At 42.8% G+C, this 18,928-nt stretch overlaps 1 protein-coding gene across 13 annotated transcripts in view; it reads left to right on the top strand.

The window, feature by feature from the left end:
• LOC126272805 (protein grainyhead) overlaps positions 1-18,928 on the top strand; it is a 290,734-nt gene that overhangs the window by 90,954 nt on the left and 180,852 nt on the right. For all 13 annotated transcript variants that reach the window (XM_049975984.1, XM_049975980.1, XM_049975991.1 and 10 more), the window contains exon 2: positions 4,240-4,539. In XM_049975984.1, the coding sequence (XP_049831941.1) occupies positions 4,301-4,539 (239 nt within the window). In that variant the 5' untranslated portion in view covers positions 4,240-4,300. The remainder of the gene's footprint in view (positions 1-4,239; positions 4,540-18,928) is intronic.

The raw sequence follows: 18,928 nt of genomic DNA, 5'->3' as shown, positions 1-18,928 counted from the left end.
ATGGTGTTGGAGATGTTGGAGGGTGCCCGGGGCACGGAGGGGGGGGGGGGGGGGGGGGAAGCTGCAGTTCCTTAGTGATGGCAAAAACTGTAATGTGCAGTACGGGCTGTTAAAAAAAAAATATTCCATACTCTAAGAAATGGTAGCATGCCCTAAACAAGAAAAAAGTGTCCACTAAATACTTTAAGAGCTATGAGTGCTATTTGATCTTCATCACCGTGAAGCACATCTTTTCGGTGCGAGCTCTTTGCTATTACAAACGACCTGCAGAATGTGGGAAACAAACAAGAACAAATAATTCTGTTACTGCGAAAAGCAGAGCTTCTTACGTAATCTGCTTTCTATTACACATGACTTGCACATGTGCTCCATCGGATAAGGAAGTGTTTGACATGGTGTCCATTCGTAGTAACACATACTTTTTGTTTGACGTCTTACGCGATCAGACAATCTCTGAAAAACTCCTGGCTGGTGACGAGTGCGCTGGCTGTCGTTGATGACGCGTTCTTATAGTGTTTGTACATCATCATTGGCGCTTCTGTACACCAAAGATTTCATGTGTCCCCATAATCAAAAGTCCGAGCGATCAAGGTCGGGGATACGTGTTACCTAACGAACTAGACTTCCCCGACAAATGCATTTGCCATTAAATATCTGTGTGATGTGTTCTCGGTAATTTCGGAGGGAGTGCGTTGGTGCTCCATCGTACACGAATCATATCTCCATGCGTTGTTGGAATGATACCTCCTCTAGGAGGACATGCAAGTCGTTTGGTAGGAACCGACGATACAACGCACCAGCCAACTTCTTTGGTAGTATGTTCGTAACAGGAAAGAGCTTGCAGTAGAAGAGATGTGTTTCACTGTAGCGAAGATGAAAATGTTCTCACTGCCCTTAAGGTATGCATTTTAGAGCTTCAGGAATGCATATCTATCACCTTATGGAACATAACTTACAAATTTATGAGCTTACACTGTCTATTAATTTTGACCTCCTCTCTCGTTCCTCATTGGAATTCTTTGTTAATATCTTCATTACTTTATAAGCTTTATTCCCTCTGATTGTAGGAAAATATTTGTCAACTGCTCTGTGTATTTTTTATGAATGTAAATTGGTGACTTTCATCATCTGTGAAGTTCACATACGAACCCCGAAAGATATCCTTCTTTATAGTAATCAGTAACATACTTCGTTTTATCATTAGCAGCAAAAAAGCTACCGACGAACCTACCCATCAAGCTCGTGGTGGTAAATGTCAAAGGAGGAAAACATATAATGCATTATAACCACTTGAAAAATGTAGTCAATTCCGCTCCTGTATTTTCGTAGTTTCAGCGCTCATTTAAACCATAGTTATTTTGTAGACAGAACTGTCACGGTAATTACCTCTGCGGAAGACCATTAAGAGATATAAAATAACAAAGAAAGGATGATTTTGTTGTACTAATACGCAGTGGCTGTAACGGACTTAAAAGGAAGAGTTGAAGTTTTGCCTTGAGCGGAGCCCGGTACCTTGCGGTTAGCCGTTCGACGAAATGCAGTTGTAGCGTATTTGGGTCAAACCGCACAGGAGCGCCCCGTAGTAAACTCGAGGAAGGCTGCCACATCAGGAACTTCTGGGCAGGCGTGCGCGGACGCCCATTTGCTTTCACCGCACAGCATAAAGCGCGATTGTTGGCGCCGCAGAGATGTCTGCGGCAGCGCCCCTGTGCGGAAAAACCAAATGAGATTCTGAGTGCAGAAGGGATTGGCCGATCCTGCAGGCACGGCGCTGTTATTCTGTTTTGAAGCATCGAAAGACTCAGCTTTAACAAAGCGATATCTACGACAAGTAGTAATTCCTGGGTGGAGCGGTTATCATGTGTAATTGCCCCCATTATTTAACAACTCTAAGCGAGCATTTTCCCTAAGTATTTTAATGGTCCTGCATAACTGTGCCTCTTTTCCGAAGGAGGGCATCCCACGTTTAGAGCCTTGTTTGCTCCACAAGCCAAAGTTACAGTGCACTTCTTTTGGGTTATTGCTTACTAGTGATACTAATGTTGATTACATGTAGCTTCAACCCAAAATCCAAAAAATTCTTTCCTCTTTTATCCCTATTTTTCTTAAGTGTACATATAGTAAGTCTTTATCGCAATCAAATGAGATCGAACAGGCGTATTCAAGCCTCAAAAAATTTTCTTGTTTTTCACTAAAAATTCGCGAATAAGCAAAATTCTTATCGGACAATTACTAATGCGTCGCGTTATGAGAATTCAGTTCTTCCATATCCCTGAAAACAGTTGAAGGTCGTAAATCTGGGAATGACAGTTGCAGACGTGAATCATAAACGTTTCTCTACATTTTGTGAATCGGGATGGTCGCACGCACGTTGGTAACAATATTGTTAAGTTATGTATCTTATAACATACCCTATGCGTTTGACAGATATACAAAGAGTCTGCAGTGTTATCAATTACAAAGATACGTTACTTTAAAAGTTCAACACTACTCTGTTACATAAAACAGATGTACAACACAAATATAGCAAAAAAATGTACAGTAGAATAAATGGGAATCCATGTTTACGAATACGTTTAGAGACTAAACGCGCCATATACGTAGTTTGTCGCCTCGAGTGCACACAAACGCATTAAGAGAGATCGGAAATTCGTGTTAAAAGTGCGTGCTCCGGTATTGGGCACGGACACTATAATTTTTCGCTGCTAAGATTGAAGAAAAATAGCCGCGCGGTTTGAGGCGTCTTGTCACGGACTGCGCGGCCCCTCCCGTCGGAGGTTCGAGTCCTCCCTCGGGTATGGGTGTGTGTGTGTTGTTCTTAGCGTAAGTTAGTTTAAGTAGTGTGTAAGTCTAGGGACCGATGATCTAAGCAGTTCGGTCCCTTAGGAATTCACACACATTTAAACATTTGAATAAGAACAAACCAGTCGTGTCAGTTCATCAGTTCTGCATGAGTCATTTGTGGGAGCAGTATATATGCTGCTGATAAAAAAACATCGGCGCGTCACCACAGCTGACACGTTCAGGAGACGATGACGTGGCTGGGATAGCCAAACGTGCCACCCGCCGTTCTCTAGATTTACATTCTCTCAATTTCTTTTAGCCTGCGGGACGATATAAAGTAATTAATTTACGATATTGTGACAGAGGCAGGGAAGACAGTGGTGGTAAGAATTCTGACCACAGTAGCGGAAGATGTGAACAATTCACCTCTCTAAATTTTGCCTTTAACGTTTAGTCCAAACTTTACTTCATCATAGATCACGATAACGCCTGGAAGCTTGGAAGAGTGCTTTAAAATCACTCTACTACGACTGTCAAGGTGTAGAATATTGCAACAGGACTTAGGAATAATTGTGTATCTAATGATTGCCGGTTATAAAATTTAAAAGATTGTTTTGGGATAACCGTTTACCTTTTGATGGACCCTTACAATGTAAAGAAATATGGAATCATCCTGTAACTTACATACTGATTGGTGGTTGAAAAAGTGTAGAAAATTGTCATAGGAATTTTGAGCCACCCTTTACTTGTTAATAGGTTCCTGAAATGACAACATACTCTGCCCTCTATTGTACTTATGATTTATTTTGCATTATTATCGAAGAGCAATGACGCCTCAGCGACTCTTGCTGGTATTACTTAGCGTCTTAGACGATTGCCGGTGCTATGACAGCTTGTTTTGTTACAGATGACTCTCTCTGCGTAGTGTTTCCATTTCATATACTGCTTTGAAGTGCTGTTATACCAGTTGAAAGCACGACTACTTGACGCAACGAAATGCAAATAGTCTGAAGTAAATGCATCAACATTTTAAAAAAATTAAAAATTATTAAGATTACATCGATTCTATACCAAGTGTTGTACAGTCTTGTTAGGTCATGTCTTACAATAAATCATGAGAAAGAGAGACACAAACAATTAAAAAATTTACAGGCTTTCTGATATCCCAGTTTAGGTACACTACAGAGTATTGATATTAATTGTCGCCGCGCGGTCTAGGGCACTGCAGTCATGGACTGTGCGGCTGGTCCCGGCGGAGGTTCGAGTCCTCCCTCGGGCATGGGTGTGTGTGTTTGCCCTTGGGATAATTTCAGTTAAGTAGTGTGTAAGCTTAGGGACTGATGATCTTAGCAGTTAAGTTCCATAATATTTGACACGCATTTGAACATTTTACTAGTTGTCGGAAGGCTGGCAACCGCTCGTCGACTGAAAAACGTCTCCTGTTTGTCTCGGCAGGAAGCGAGGCGGGAAGGAGTCACTGGAGGAGGAGCGCGCCGGGTCCGGATCCGGGACCCGCATGGCGGACGGCGGGGGCGGCGGAGGCGGCGGGTCTGCCGGGGGCGGCGCGGCGGCGGCTGCCGGCTCCGAGGAGGCGGCGGCGGCGGCGAGCTGGCGGCCCTACTACGAGCACCCCTTCTCGGCCGTCACGACCGCCATGCTCAACATCGGCGGAGCGTCCGCGGAAGACCAGGCCCAGACCATGGGCTTCATCTACGAGTACAAGCTGCCCGACAAGGACAAGCTCGACCTCTGGCCGTGAGTACACCAACCCATTCCCGATCACTTCGCACTGAATGAATCTTTCAGTCTATTGCTGAAGTAACGCTGTCCTGCCACTTCCAGACAGTCTGAAACTGTGTGTCGGGGCAGTACTCGAATCCAGAACCTTTCGTTGGAGTTGCACCTACCGATTGAACTCCCCAGGCGTGGCTCACATCCTGCGCTCACATCTGCACTTCTCTCTACTACTTTACAAACTTCACAGAAGCTCTCCGTCGTACCTTGAGGAAACTGCACTCCTCGAAGAAAGCATATTGTGGAGAAATCGTTTAGCCACAGCCGGGGGGCGTGAACTAACCTTTCACTCTGGAAGGAGTGTATGTTTCCAGAATACCATGTCTCCGCAATATCCTTTCTTTCAGGTGTGCTAGTTGTGCAAGGTTTTCAGGAGAGCTTCTGTAAAGTTTGTAAGGTATGAGACGAGGTACTGGCAGAAGTAAAGCTGTGAGGACGGGGCGTGAGTTGTGCTTGGGTAGCTCAATTGGTAGGGCACTTGCCCGCGAAATGCAAAGGTCCCGTGTTCGAGTCTCGGTGCGGTACACAGTTTTAATCTGCCAGGAAGGGGCGTCTGAAAAAGAACACCGAATATGAAGCTGCTATAAATTGAATTTATTTATTTCTTCAGGGGATATTGAGGCTTAAACCTGAAACAAGTATGAAACCCTCCTCCCCTTCCCCAGTAACTCAAACATTTCCACATCAACTTCGCCGAGTACACGTCGAATTTCTTGTTTGAGTTCCAGCAGATTACGCAGTTTCTTCTGGTAAAAGTAAAAGTGTCAGGTCCCAACATCGAGGTGGGTAGGTTTGGTCTTCTCGTAACGCATCAAAGCGATTGTCTCCCAGAACTTTAGTGCGAACTGCAGAGTAGTCATGTAGATCTGGACGCGAGGCTCCACAAATTTGAAGCTAATTTTGTAATCGTATCTTACTTTCACGCATTACATTGTGTTCATGCACTTTTTGAGAGACCTGCCATTCACCACCCCAAGCTGAAACGCTGTGTAAGTCTTTCTGCGGCGATTACTGTGGGCAACACCGTCTTCAGTGAACAATTTGATTGCACCGTCAATCCTAACTGATGAAAGGTCGTGTATATTGAGAACATTAGTGATCATATTGCACTCCTCTACACCAGAATTGCTTTTCTCTTAAATACTTGCGTTCAATGTAACGCACTGAGTTTTGTTCATCAAAAATTCGAGGTTTTAGTCACATATATGTAAAAATTCTCCTTACGGTGGGGTGGTTTTGAGAGCATTTCGGAAATCTAAGAAGACTGGATGTACCTCGTTACTTGCGTATTGTATATGCAAGATATCGTGTTTTGTACGAGGGACTTCTCCCTGAAATCTTACGGATTCACAGATTTTTTTTTTTTTTTTTGCCCCAGGATATGTTCTATTTTTTCTGGAACAGAAAGACGTTAAGGCAAGTGGGCTGAAATTCTGTTCCTCTGTTTTTCACCTATGTTGCAGACAGAAGTGATGCATTCTCTCTTTTTTTTTTAATACTCAGTCGATACCAATTGCTACGCGAGAGATTTTCTGTGTATATGAGCTAGGAAATGGGTCAGCCCCACGTAGTGTAAAGCCTAATAGGGTTTACATTAGTCAGTGGTGCTTGGTAACTTTGAGCAACCTAAATTAAAATACTTTTAGGACTTAAATAAACAAATTTTAAACGCGTTCCGTGAGTTCTTAACTAATAATAAATTATTTTTACGGAGATAGTTGAATATTTGTATACTCCGACAGAACCTAAATATTGACACAGCATGCCGCAATAATTACAAGGCGAGTTACATAACATACTACCCAATTATTACACCGCTTCCTGATACTTATACTGAATGTTATGACAAAGGCCTTGTAGTTGTTCTGTAATGCTATTTGAACAATTTCACTCTACAGCAGACGATGAACGCATCGCTGGATACTAGTTCAGCGAAACAGGACGTATTTGGCTCACGTAGCCTTTGTCGACAAGTATCGAAATGAACATCAAATATACCTGGGCTGTGAAGCAAAATGGTTCTCAAAATACTACGTTAGGTACGATCTTCGTTTATACCAGAACGTCTCATCGACTGCAATTTAGAACCGGATAGAACTGCACTACGACTAGAGTCCCGCTTCACTGTCAGCTTTTACAGCTCTCTTGCATTTACAGTGCACGTCCTGCAGACGTATAGGCAGTTGATTCACTGATTTGACAACGCACACTACTTTCATCCAGTAGCGCAGATTACGTCTCTAACACGTAAGAACATTCCTGAGCAGAGGATGGATTTTATGGCGACGAACGTTACGTCAGCAACCGCTACAGATTCCAGAGTACGTTGCTCGAAGCAGTTTGTTGAGGGGCTGCATTCAAATCAGCCCCTGTAACGTTGAGTTCTCCTCGAGTAGAGCTGGAGTGTCGTTAGCGAGCGAGGTGTAGCGGTAAAAACGCGTGCGGAGTGGGTTCCCGTGTCTCTGCCAGGTGCCTAGCGCCGAGGTTCCCGCAGGAACCGGTCTTCCAGAGTTCGGAACGCCCTTCCCAGAAGCCTCCGGGAAGAAGCCGCCGGCGCCAACCGCAGCGAAATCAATGGAGCTCCCCTGGCAGCCCACTGAGTCCTCAATTACCCCGGCAGATGTCTCACCCGGTCGCAGTGCTTATTAGCCTTCCAGAAGTGAATACTTCGTGGAAGATGCAATTGAATTTATTTCGTTGCATAGGCCTTGTTTTTGGCAGTTTGTCGGGAAATGGGCTGCAGAAAGAGCGTCGATACTGTCATGAAACCTATCAATTCACATTGTTGACTGTATTGCAAGTTGCATCTGAACTGTTCATTGAATGTTGTTGTGTTAGATAGAATTCTTCTGTGGAGCTTTTTGTGAGGGAAATCGTTAGGATCAGAACAGTTCTCAGGCTCGACAGTAAATGGAAAAAGTCCCATTATTTCAATAGTCATCCATATTTCGAATGATTTGATATAGCTCTCCAGGCCTCCATCGTCGGTTGATTTCACTGAAACTTGAATGTTTGTTTAGTTCCTTATTTTCCCTCTCCTACACACTACGGTTTTCATAAGAAAAAAATTTCACTACAGCCAAATACTAGCGTAAACCATTACTGGATTTACAGAGAATTCTTTCTACTTGTCAGTTATTAGTCGACGGAACGAATCTTGCACTAAGGTTGCTTTGTAGTATCTCTGGGGCCATCGCATTTGTCGTGAACCTCAGTATATTCTGGCGCAGACCTGTTGCAATATTCGTTCCTTTGGCTACTTTAAAATAACTGATAAGTCGGAACCGATACAACTACAGAAATATTTTGTCTGATTATTTGAATGCAATACACTCGTAAGTTACTTGAAAACAAAATGTTCTCGCCAGTACTCTTTGCCAGTAGAGTAGCAAACTCGAACAAAAGTCCAATGTTTTGAGAAAGCTATGCATTTACGAAGAATATTTTTAGCCCAGAAAAGGGAGATCAACATGGACGAGGTAGTCAGTTCGCGAACTTAGCATAAAGAGACTACTGAACAGCAGGTTACAAACATTATCAAACTACATATTTGTTCCCCCGTGGTATTTGTAGCTAGTAATGTGGACTCAAAGAACAGGGCGTGTAGGACAGAAAAACGGTCTACATTTCAATAATATTTCCTTAACCACTGTGCGGAAAGGTAAGCGTTATTCTGCAATTACAGTTTTTAGCTGACTTGCAGTAGGACTTAGTAACGTCAGATTTTCAAATCTACGTCCGAAGGCTTTCTTGCGGCGTACTCCTTTTACTATGTGTTCTCTTCTTGTCTACTGACATCCTTAACAATGTGTAAAAGCAGTAGGTGGTACAAAGTCGCTCTATGTCATCTCCACAATTTCGTCTTTCTAATCCGTCTATGACTGCCAGATTAAGTATTCCACAATGCACGCCTTTTTTACTGTACGAGAGTACAGAATTATAACCTTCCGCTGTTCCTTTTCACCAATTTTTCATGTAAGATTCCCCTCAGTGATTTAAGCATCGCTAGCACAAATGCCTCCACGGAATCTAAGAAAACAATTACATAAAACTAACACGTCTATCTAATTTATTCTCTTCCTGTCGAATCGCATCCTTAACAAAGTGTACCCAGTAATAGGTGGTACATATTCCGACCTTCGACGTCTCTTCAATTACACATTTCGAACCATATCTGCCAATTTATCTACCACACGATAACTCTCTCATTTTACCCCGTTTTTCGTAAGAGTTTCCCACATAGCACTTCATCAATCTACACACACAGAATGACGAAAGGCACATCGGCAGACGTCGGCCGTGATGCCGAGACAATTGGTACCAGACTCATCTAGGAAATATTGGTCTCGCATTCGGAAGGAGAGCCACTGAAATCCCCGTCCGTCTTTTTAGATTTTTCAGCGGTTTTCGTAAATCCAGTAAAGCGAATTCTGGGTTTGTTCCTTCGAAAAAGGCTCATTTTCTTCCCTACTCTCGTCCTACCCGACGTGTTAGTCCGTCTGTATCTTGTCAACGTGGCGTTTAACCCTATCTTCATGTACCTTTCCTCCGTTCGACCTTGTGTTTGACCATATTTGTGTACATCGTTGCTTCGAATAGTCCTTTCGGCAGCGTTCCTTTTACGAGAAAATTAGTTTATGATCCCTCTCCAATCTTTTTTAAGTCTATCAGTATTTTAAGGTCGGCTGAAAGAGAAAGCTACGTGCCCTACCACTCTGTCTTAATGGCACCGAAAATAATTACCTGAAGCAGTGCAGGACATTCGATTCGCAACGCGGAAGGCGCCGTCAGCCCTCGCTTGCCGGCAGAGCGGCCGTCCCGCGAAACGCCTGGGCCGCTTAGAAGCTGCGTTTACGAGGTGCTAAAACCCGCCAGCGGTAACCCGCGACCACCCAGCAGTAGTCGGCCACTATCGGAGCGCCATCTCGCCGACGCCGCCGGGCTCCGCTCGCCACCGCCCTAATCGACTCCGCTTCTCGGAAGTCGACAATGGATCGTTGGTATCGACTGCCGTTTTGTTCGCGGCTCCCCGCGGTGCTCGCTGTCGATCGCTCCAGATGACATCAGGAAGACGGTCCCAGCCCTGCGGCCGGCGCGTGTTCTGGGATAACGGGTGTTGGTTGCTCGCGTCCTGCCAATGGTCCAGTCGTGGGAGGAACGAACGTTCGGAACACTTCGCGGATGCATGCGCATTCGACTCTGTGCTCCCCCATTGTTCGCCGAGACACTTTGGGATCTACGGAACGGAATGCAAATAGAGGAAAGGTACTTCAGCTGCCTGCCAAACACTGCCTGTATCACCTCTCTCGCACCTTATCTCTGTGTGATGCATACAAACAACGATCAATTTTAAGTGGTAGTCTTTTCTACTGTAAAAGATGCTCGTTCCAGACGCTGGTCGTATTAAAGTGTACGCTGACTCTTTTTACTTTCTGTATAACTCAATGATCCACCATCTTGGTTACAGTAGCGGATCGTAAAATTCTAGTGTGTTATTGTTGGTCTTAGTAAAGATGTATCACGCTTTTATGAAAGCGTAGTCTTTCTCGTAGCAATCTGCAACTCTCTGACACTGAATAACAGTCGAGGGAGCCGCCACAGAACTGAAAAAGGGACTCCATGTTTCGCAAGAAGAGAATTATAACAAAAGAATGCTTATATTAGCTGCCATAGTGTACTCCATCACTCATCTGAGGTCACCTGGATGGAGCACTCCTCTCGACACATCAAGCATTGTAGTTGTCGGCTAGTACACCCATATTGCTCTTAACTTGATGTCATCTACTTGCTTTCCATTAGGAGCCAGGTTGGTCGTTTCTTATCTCTTGGAATGTAGCAAACAACATTCTTGGTGTACCTGCCATCCATTCGCCTATTCACCCTCATTTCATTTTCATAATTATTATTCACGGTTTTACAAAGTAATTACATTTACCGGTAAACCACGAGTATGCATTACATTTAATTTTCTTCCTACATTTTTGCCTGTCAGTCGATAAATTTTTTTCAGTATTTCTTCTAATTAATGCCCGAATTCCCTGTATTCATGTGGCAGGTGATCTTCCATTTTCCTCCCTTACTGGCGGTTCCCATTCTATGATTCGTCATAGCAATCTCTTCTGTGCCATCCTTTTCGTATGTCCAGTCTCCCATAAAAGCAATAATGGAACTTGTGACATGCATTTTCTTCCTGACCCTTCGCTGCCTGGATTTCCCTACAGACGACTTCCATAAGTCCATCTCAGATGCCACCAATATTTCCATTAATTGAGATTTAAATGTGCATACTTCGGACCCATATGTAATAATGTTTGTAATAATTTTTAACTGATTTGGGCCCTCTGTGGACTACGGTGCTTGTGTTTTTGCTGCACTGGTGTTCTTGGTGAAATTTAGTAGCTGTTTTCTTGTAGAACCTTGAGCTTTTCTGTTAGCCTACTATTTTTTCATTTTTCTACATAACTCTATCTTTCCTTCCTCGAACCATCTCATGGTCTCACTGCGATTAACTTCTGTAAGGGGTATTAGGAAGAATCTGGTTTCAATAGGTAATTGGTCTTGACTAATACGACGTTCTGAAAGGTCTTTCTCTATTTGCTTGATCCACAGAGACCCACTGGCTTTACCCTGGTTAGCCACTTCGAAGATCTTTAGGGCAGAGTGGGGGGGGGGGGGGGGCGACTGTGTACAGATAGCCATACGGAGCTAGTCGTTTCTTATTGCATCGGCGAGGTTTTCTTGTTGCTGGTAGAGTTCACAGTTAAATTTGTACTATCATCGCTCACCATCTTTCGCAGGAATTTCGTTTCTGTAATTCCGGGCTTCTTGCCTTGGGATATGCATCTGCTGTATAGAGAGCTGATGAGACGACTGTGCTATTTCGTCTTAGTTTGATATTCATCGATAATGTTTCGAGGCGTACATTTTCCTGCAAGCACTGTATGTTCTATCTAGTTAGATTTCCCCTTGTTCGAGAGCTACTGTCTCAATGAGATCATCTGAAAGGTTTCGGATCTCTTGGTTTGCCTGCTAACACTGATTCTCAACGTTCTACTGGCGTCTTTAATGCTGGCAATTAATTAGGTCTTTCTGATGCTGATCAATCCTGTTTTCTCTGCTATAGAATGCAGCGCTTAGTGTTGCGTAGAATCCTCTTGAATGTGGTTTGCCGGTAAGGTCACTTCGTCAGCAAAAGCCAGGCATGTATTATTTTGTTTAATTCATGTTTACCTGAAAGTCTTATTTTATCCTCCTCTAGTCACTTCCTCAAGAAATATTCAATGTCTTCTTCATCTAGTGCGGAATTAGTAACTCATTAGCAAATTTTAGTAAACAGATAGAATTATCATTTATTGGGATGCCTATGTTCTTACATTTTTTTCCGGTTCAGGTTACCAACGCTTTCTCCGCATAAATTTTATAAAGAGTCAGTGGTAGGCTGCATCCCTGACGTAATCCCTTTGTGACTTCAAATCCAAGTGAGAGAACATTTTGTAATATTATTCCTGCTGTTCAATTTTTATACATTGTGAACTGCTTTACTTACAGCTTCGACTCCCGTCTATGGACTGATCCATTTGTATGTTATCTGTGCCTGTCGGTGAAATACCAACACACATCTCTCAAGTCCTTGCGGAACTGTCTACAGTTTTGAACAGTTTTCCCATTTAAAGTCCATGTCTCATTTCCATAAGTCAGAACTTCTTACACACAATGATTGTATATTTTTTTATTTATCTTAACTGAAGCACGTTTGAAATTCTCGTATCTAACCACAAAAATTCTTCATCTTGGCTTTCGTATCTCTTTCAATAACCTTTTTCTCTCTTTTATTATTTACATACTTTATTGGCTACATTCCACCTAAATTGTTAATGGCAATACTGTTGGATACTCCAGCTCTGCTCTCTTTTCTTTTTATCAACATCCCTTCTTGAAAAAAATTTCCGCTTTTCGTCTGTCCTGTTTACGCTTCGATAAAAATCTGAAAATTTCTGATCTAAGGGTTCTAAGTGTACTAAGTCTCGATTTCTAAAGCGCTAGCAATACGTTTCTCTAGTTGTGTATGTGGTTATTGTCTCAGAGAATGGAAGAGAGAAGAGAGTATTTCCTGCTATGTAAATTTTGTTGGGCAATTCAAATATATTCTGTTTGTCCTGTTGACATCTGCTCAGATAACTTTTTAATGTTTGTCTCTCGCTGCTGTTTGACATTTTTGTGCAGTAAAGTCTTGAGAGTTTCACATCTAAATTTTCTCTGTTCTCCTTTTTCATATCCTTACAATTAAATTTAGAGTTTGATCGATACCAAAGCAATTTTTTTCTCTCTGTGCTTTATTATGACCACCAAAAATAAGACGGTTTGTTGCTTTTAACCAATGGCGATATTCATGTTAGAATACCTTCAGCACGGAAAAGAGACACGTTATCGCACGTAAAAATACCGCACATACATTATTTCATTTAAACGTCCGATTGAATTCATTTGTAAATCCGGTACTGTAACAAAATGAGTGGGTGTATCATCTGACGTGCGACTTACGTAACTACACTGCCGTAAGTTTTATACCTAGTGACACCTGCCCACTGTATGTTATCTTTCCTGACGGTCTTTTTTTTTTGGTCTGATTGGTCCGTAAAGTGCGCGGAGTTGTCCAGTATATGGCCTTGCAATAGCCGAAGGACAAAATAATCATTTGAGCGGCCTCCGATCTGTTTACAAACTATATCGAATCAAGGTTCTCCTTTAAGCGTAGGCTTCCGCGGCCGTTGTCATTGTCAATACCATTTTTCTGGGCTGTCGACGGCGGTCAAAGTCTAGTAAAATTTTACTGAAAAGGTTCTCCTTCTTTATAGTGCTGTTTTTTAAACTTAGACGTTGTCTTAATATTTCAGTTTAAATGTCAATAAAATTTGGCAGAGTTTGATACCATCGCACTTCGGTCGCAGGTTCGAATCCTGCCTCGGGCATGGATGTGTGTGATGTCCTTAGGTTAGGGAGGTTTAAGTAGTTCTAAGTTCTAGGGGACTGATGACCTCAGATGTTAAGGCCCATAGTGCCTAGAGCCATTTGAACCATTTTTGCATGTCTGATGTTTCTACTGTTCAGTTAAGCTGTAACTCAGGAGACGAAATGAACTTGTATAGTAGTAATGCATATTTAAGCATTTTAGCGGATGAAAAATCAATGAAACATAGTGCTATGTCCCGCGAGAAATTACGCTAGGGACAAAAAAAAAAATGGCGGTGTGAATTCAAAGAATTCGACTGTACGGACGAGAATTTGGGTAGAAGGTGATAAATATCGCCATCACGCCACTTGGGTCTTACCATCGCAGAGAATAATCTGCTGAAAATATTCAAAACTTCGCGCAGAAATTTTATCTGAAGGTCGTGGGATTGCAATTGTGTTCTCTCAGGCATTCTTGTTAGCTGCAGTCGAAGCGTTTCGACAGCGCACATAACAGCCGTAATTGCCTCGGTTGCGCAAGTAATTCTTCAATTAGACAAATTAAAAGGCGGGGGAAGGAGTTCAGCATGGGAGATGGCCTCAGATCGGAAGCGCTAATTGCGGGCGCCGTCAGAAATTCTCGTCACGATGCGGCTCAAAGCGACTCCGACGAACGCGGTTGGGCAACCGAAGGCTGGACTCGTGTTGTACCTCATTGACAGAAGTGGCAGCGTTCACGGTTGTTGCTGTCAGCAGCCGCCACCTGTGGCGGCAATCCTAGGACGCGACCTTGCTTTCATCTTATGCCTAGCCGCGCACAGTTGCGTAGACTGTGCGGTTAGCATATACTACATCTAATTCCTAGCCAGTAAATCTAAGCACGTAGTTCTTATGGGCGAAATGGTTAACAAAGAGAGTAGTTTCGGGTGTACGTTACATTACAGTAGTCGTATTCCATGGATATCGTGGAGGTGAGTTTCTAGAATATGGAAAATAGTCGAATGTCTACATTTTTAAAATGTAATGCAATGTAATTATTTAACATTATCATATGTTGTTGTAGCTGTGCTAATGCTTGGTTTCATGCCGATATATGCTGATTAAATTTTGTTGAGCTTCCCGCCCATTCAGGTATTTAAATTTCTATTGTCTAGTGTTAGTCACCACACACCTCAGGTACAATCATTTGACGCGGCTGGAAACTGAAGAAAATTTTATCAGTTGTCGTACTTGTTTTGGAAACAGAAGATCTAGAAGTACAATTCGTTTTTATTTTATTCATTTTTCCATTCGTTCTTTGGTAGCAGATTCGAGGTCTCAGCTTCATTCGCAAGCAGTAATTCCTACAGTCACCCAAGCTGCAGGGGGTGATAGCCAAGTGAAAATTGCACGTGACATTCCTGTGCAATTTTAGTTTTAATGTGGCCTGTGCATTCCACCGGTATGGCAGGAATAGTTGCTTTATAATGGGGTTGCTACTCCAACACTACTATCAAAGAACGGAATGATAAATGAATAAAACATACAAATGTAGTGTACTTGTAGAACTTCTGTTTCCAAAACGCTTTATCAGTAGAATTCGTCTTCAGACGTAATGGGGAAGATACTAAAAATATTACTGCGTTACAGTGACAATATTAAAAGTTAAATAACCAAAACGTGAATTTTAAGTGTGTGCAGACACAATCCCATCGACTAAGAGGAGCTGCCCCTTTCTGTGCTAATTACATGCCTTTGAAGTCAGTGTAGAGCTTTTTGCGCTGAAGAATTTCAGTATTCGTCAGGTTGGCTCAGGATAAATGATCAGTAGCCAGGCAAATGACAGAAACAGTCATTAGAAGCAAAGAAGTCCAGTAAACATCCACCCTAAACTGCGTTCTTTAAGAGCTATAAGCACTTCTTCATACTCTGAAACAGATGGCTTTTACTGCAAGTTCTTTGCTTTCCATATTTTGAGAGGTGGTTTTGTGGACCAAAACAAGAAAAAAATGCCCAGCGAACATGGACCCAAAAGCGCATGCCTTAAGAGCTCTGGGCAATTGTTTAGTTTCACTACTGTACAACACGTTTTAGCGCCCATGTTTATTAGACTTTTTTTTGTTTCAAACATTCGAATTATTGTTTCTGTCATATACCTGAAAACTGACCTTTCCTTGCGGGGCAGCCAGTATATAAGCACAAAATACCGAGTGTTTTGAAGGGGTCTGTGCAGGATGTTCTGAAAGTAATACCAGATATATAACACATGTTTTTATTCTAGAACCCATATTCCAGTAACGTTTCCCCCAAAAAAGTTAGCAAAAGTAAAATGCAGAACAATTCTTTTATTTTTAAATGATTTGTAACAGTAATCATGCATTCTGTAACTGCAGCTGAAATGAGGTGCTTCATTAATAATACATGCAAATGTTCTTCCATGGTTGTGATGTATCTACAGCCCTAACTACTTTAAATTCTGTTCACTTTTTGTGCTTAGTTCATGGAGAGGATTATTTTTACAGCTGTGTAACTTATCGAGAAATATTAGTTGTTGTAGCCTACTGAAGTCTGTCAAAGTATACTGTTAATCCAAATTCACACCGATGTTAACAATATTGTTCAAATGGCTCTGAGCACTATGGGACTCACCTTCTGAGGTCATAAGTCCCCTAGAACTTAGAATTACTTAAACCTAGCTAACCTAAGGACACCACACACATCCATGCCCGAGACAGGATTCGAACCTGCGAGCGTAGCGGTCGCGCGTTTTCAGACTGAAAATCTGAAGAGAACGGGTGAACACGAAATTAACACATACAGAGAAAGGATGCAATTAGAAAATAAATCAAAGTCTTAATAAAATACTGAATGGGATGGAACAGGAACGTTTAGGAAAAACGTAGCCAATAAGGAACACAATATGGAAAAGTGAAACTGAAATGAATGAACGAATGTATGTGAACGAGTACGTCCCACTCCCTCAGAATGTATCGTGCCATCGGTATGGAAATAGGTGAGATGACAGATGACAGATGACATATGACATTGGATTTGTGATGGTTTAATTTTTGCAACTGGGTGGTTCAGTGCTGGCTCTCAGACTACTCGAAGCTTGGCGGAGGGAGCACGCTGCGAGTTTCTGCAAATGCGCCTCCGCCAACGGTGGCAGCTTCTCAGGAAGATTACGGCACAGAAAGGCCGCCGGATTGGTTCCGTCCGTTGCCGCCAGGGGCGCGGCCGCGCGAGGCGCCCGGAGGTGGCGACGTGCCCACCCGTCTCGCATTGTGGCGGCCCATGCTAATGTCATTTATAAGGCGGCACCCGTGCTCCCGTTCCGAGATTCAAAAGCGCCGGGACGAGGGTGCGCCTCGAATAAAGCTCCGCCGACGGGGGAGAAGCGGGGGCCCACACATTGTGAAGATTGTTCGCGCGATGATGGGTATCAGTATCGTATTACAAAGATGCTCAGATAAAGTTAGAGTGTATATGTATACATACAAGTCCGCGGGTCGGCTACCTGCTGGGGAATAATTGTCGCGCACCGCACAGGCTGCGCTACTAGAAGGCCCCTACCTGCCGCCTCATTGGATGCTAACCCCCACAATCCAGTACATACTCCCCTTCCAGCACGCCCAATAGATTTTTTTTATTTTTTTTTACAGGAAAAGTTGGCGATTTTGAAACAGGAAGTACGCTCCCTGCAGTCAATGCATCGGAACTGACGTCTTTGTTGTTATGGGAAACATGCTTTCGTAGTTTTTGGCGTCGTAGTAATCTAAGTAGATGGAAAGCAGTAGACAAAACCGTTCAGGTGTGAAGGCAAAGTGCTGTGCTGTAGTGCTTATTTTTCGTCCTTTTAGCTGCCCACCATTAATCTTTTTAATTTAAAACTTAAACAGTTTTATTTTTATTTTTCTATAATCTACGTTACCTCTTTATCAATGTTCTTGGCTGACAAGCCCACCCCCAGTTCATATAGGGCGTGGGGGAGGGGTGAAGTGACAATAAAGGAAAAAAGTAGACGTAACTCATAATAAACATCACTTTATTTATTCACAGCTAGCACTGATAATCCTAACATCTTCATCAGTACTATCCTCCTGCTGCAGTGAAGAATTAGTGAAATATTCTCACCCAACACGTTCCAAGAGCCCGCAAAATTTGCGAAAGTCGCCACTATAGGTCCCGGGTTCGATTCTCGGCCGGGTTGTAGATTTTCTCCACCAAGAGACTGCGTGTTGTCATAACTGACACAAAAATCGCCTGCTTGGCGTCGCATGACAGGTCCAAACCCATGTAACATCGTAACAGGCTATGGCTTGACCCTAATGAATATCCTGAACTGTCGAACCACACCGTCGTATCGTCCTTCCACTGTAAGGATGGCTGTATGGGTACGTACCGAAAGACAATACATTAAAAAAAAGTCCACCATTATTGTCACGTTATTAGTCCTCCGTAGTCTTGATGTTCTCCCCTTTTTTCGTAATATTCGTGTCAACCGGAAAAAATTATAGTTTGGGACATCGAAATCAATGTGAAGATTAGCGAAGGTAATTGAGCCGTCATCGGCCCAACTTGTGTAGTACTACAGGATATTTAAGCATGTTATAAGATAGGAAATTAAGCATACTGGTATGACGAGAAATTAAGCGAAACAAAGAAACTGAGAACGCTGAGAACGAAAAAATGCTGGTAAATATCGATGAGAGTTTGAGAAGAAGAGAGAGAAATTTTGTCATTGCTTCAGGTGGGTCTCGCAGTAGCAGAGAACAGTCTGCTGACAATAATAATAAATTCGTATTGAATTGCTAGAGAAAGCCACTGTCATCGCACACCCTGAAGCAGTAAACTTTGCACAAAACTTTTAAAAATATTCCTGTTTACTTTGCACAAACCTATGATTCTACGAAGTTGGAGAAAAATACAAGAAGCATGTACATCTTTACTTTATTATTGTCGTCTTCACCATTTTTTAGTAGAGAATGGTGCACGAGAAACTGACCCCTAGTACAGACCGCTGAACGATTGCGCACGAGTCTTTGCCCGCCACGACGAGATACAACGGCAAACAGATAAACATGTAATAATTAGGTAATAAAGAAACTCCGACAGTACAGAATGTAGTCGCAACAACTTCGAAACTGTAGATAACAAATGGTGGGCGACAATGAGCGCTCTAGTATTCGGGGTTGGTTTTGCTACTATCGGCGCAAACCAAGGAAACATATACTGAAGCTTTGTACAGTGTTTAGTGCTTCAGGATATATGGGGATAACGCCTCACCCGAGCAAGGCAGTGTGATTTGATTACGCCGCCCAGATATAACTATTACAAGAGTTCGTCTTCAGTTAATAAACTCACATTGCATCTTCTTGGCAGTCATTTCTCCCTCTTGTAGTTCGTGAAATCTGTGGAGCAC

Source organism: Schistocerca gregaria, chromosome 5 (genome assembly GCF_023897955.1).
Source record: "Schistocerca gregaria isolate iqSchGreg1 chromosome 5, iqSchGreg1.2, whole genome shotgun sequence".
NCBI classification, from domain to species: Eukaryota; Metazoa; Arthropoda; class Insecta; order Orthoptera; family Acrididae; genus Schistocerca; species Schistocerca gregaria.
This window is presented reverse-complemented; position numbering and strand designations above follow the sequence as displayed.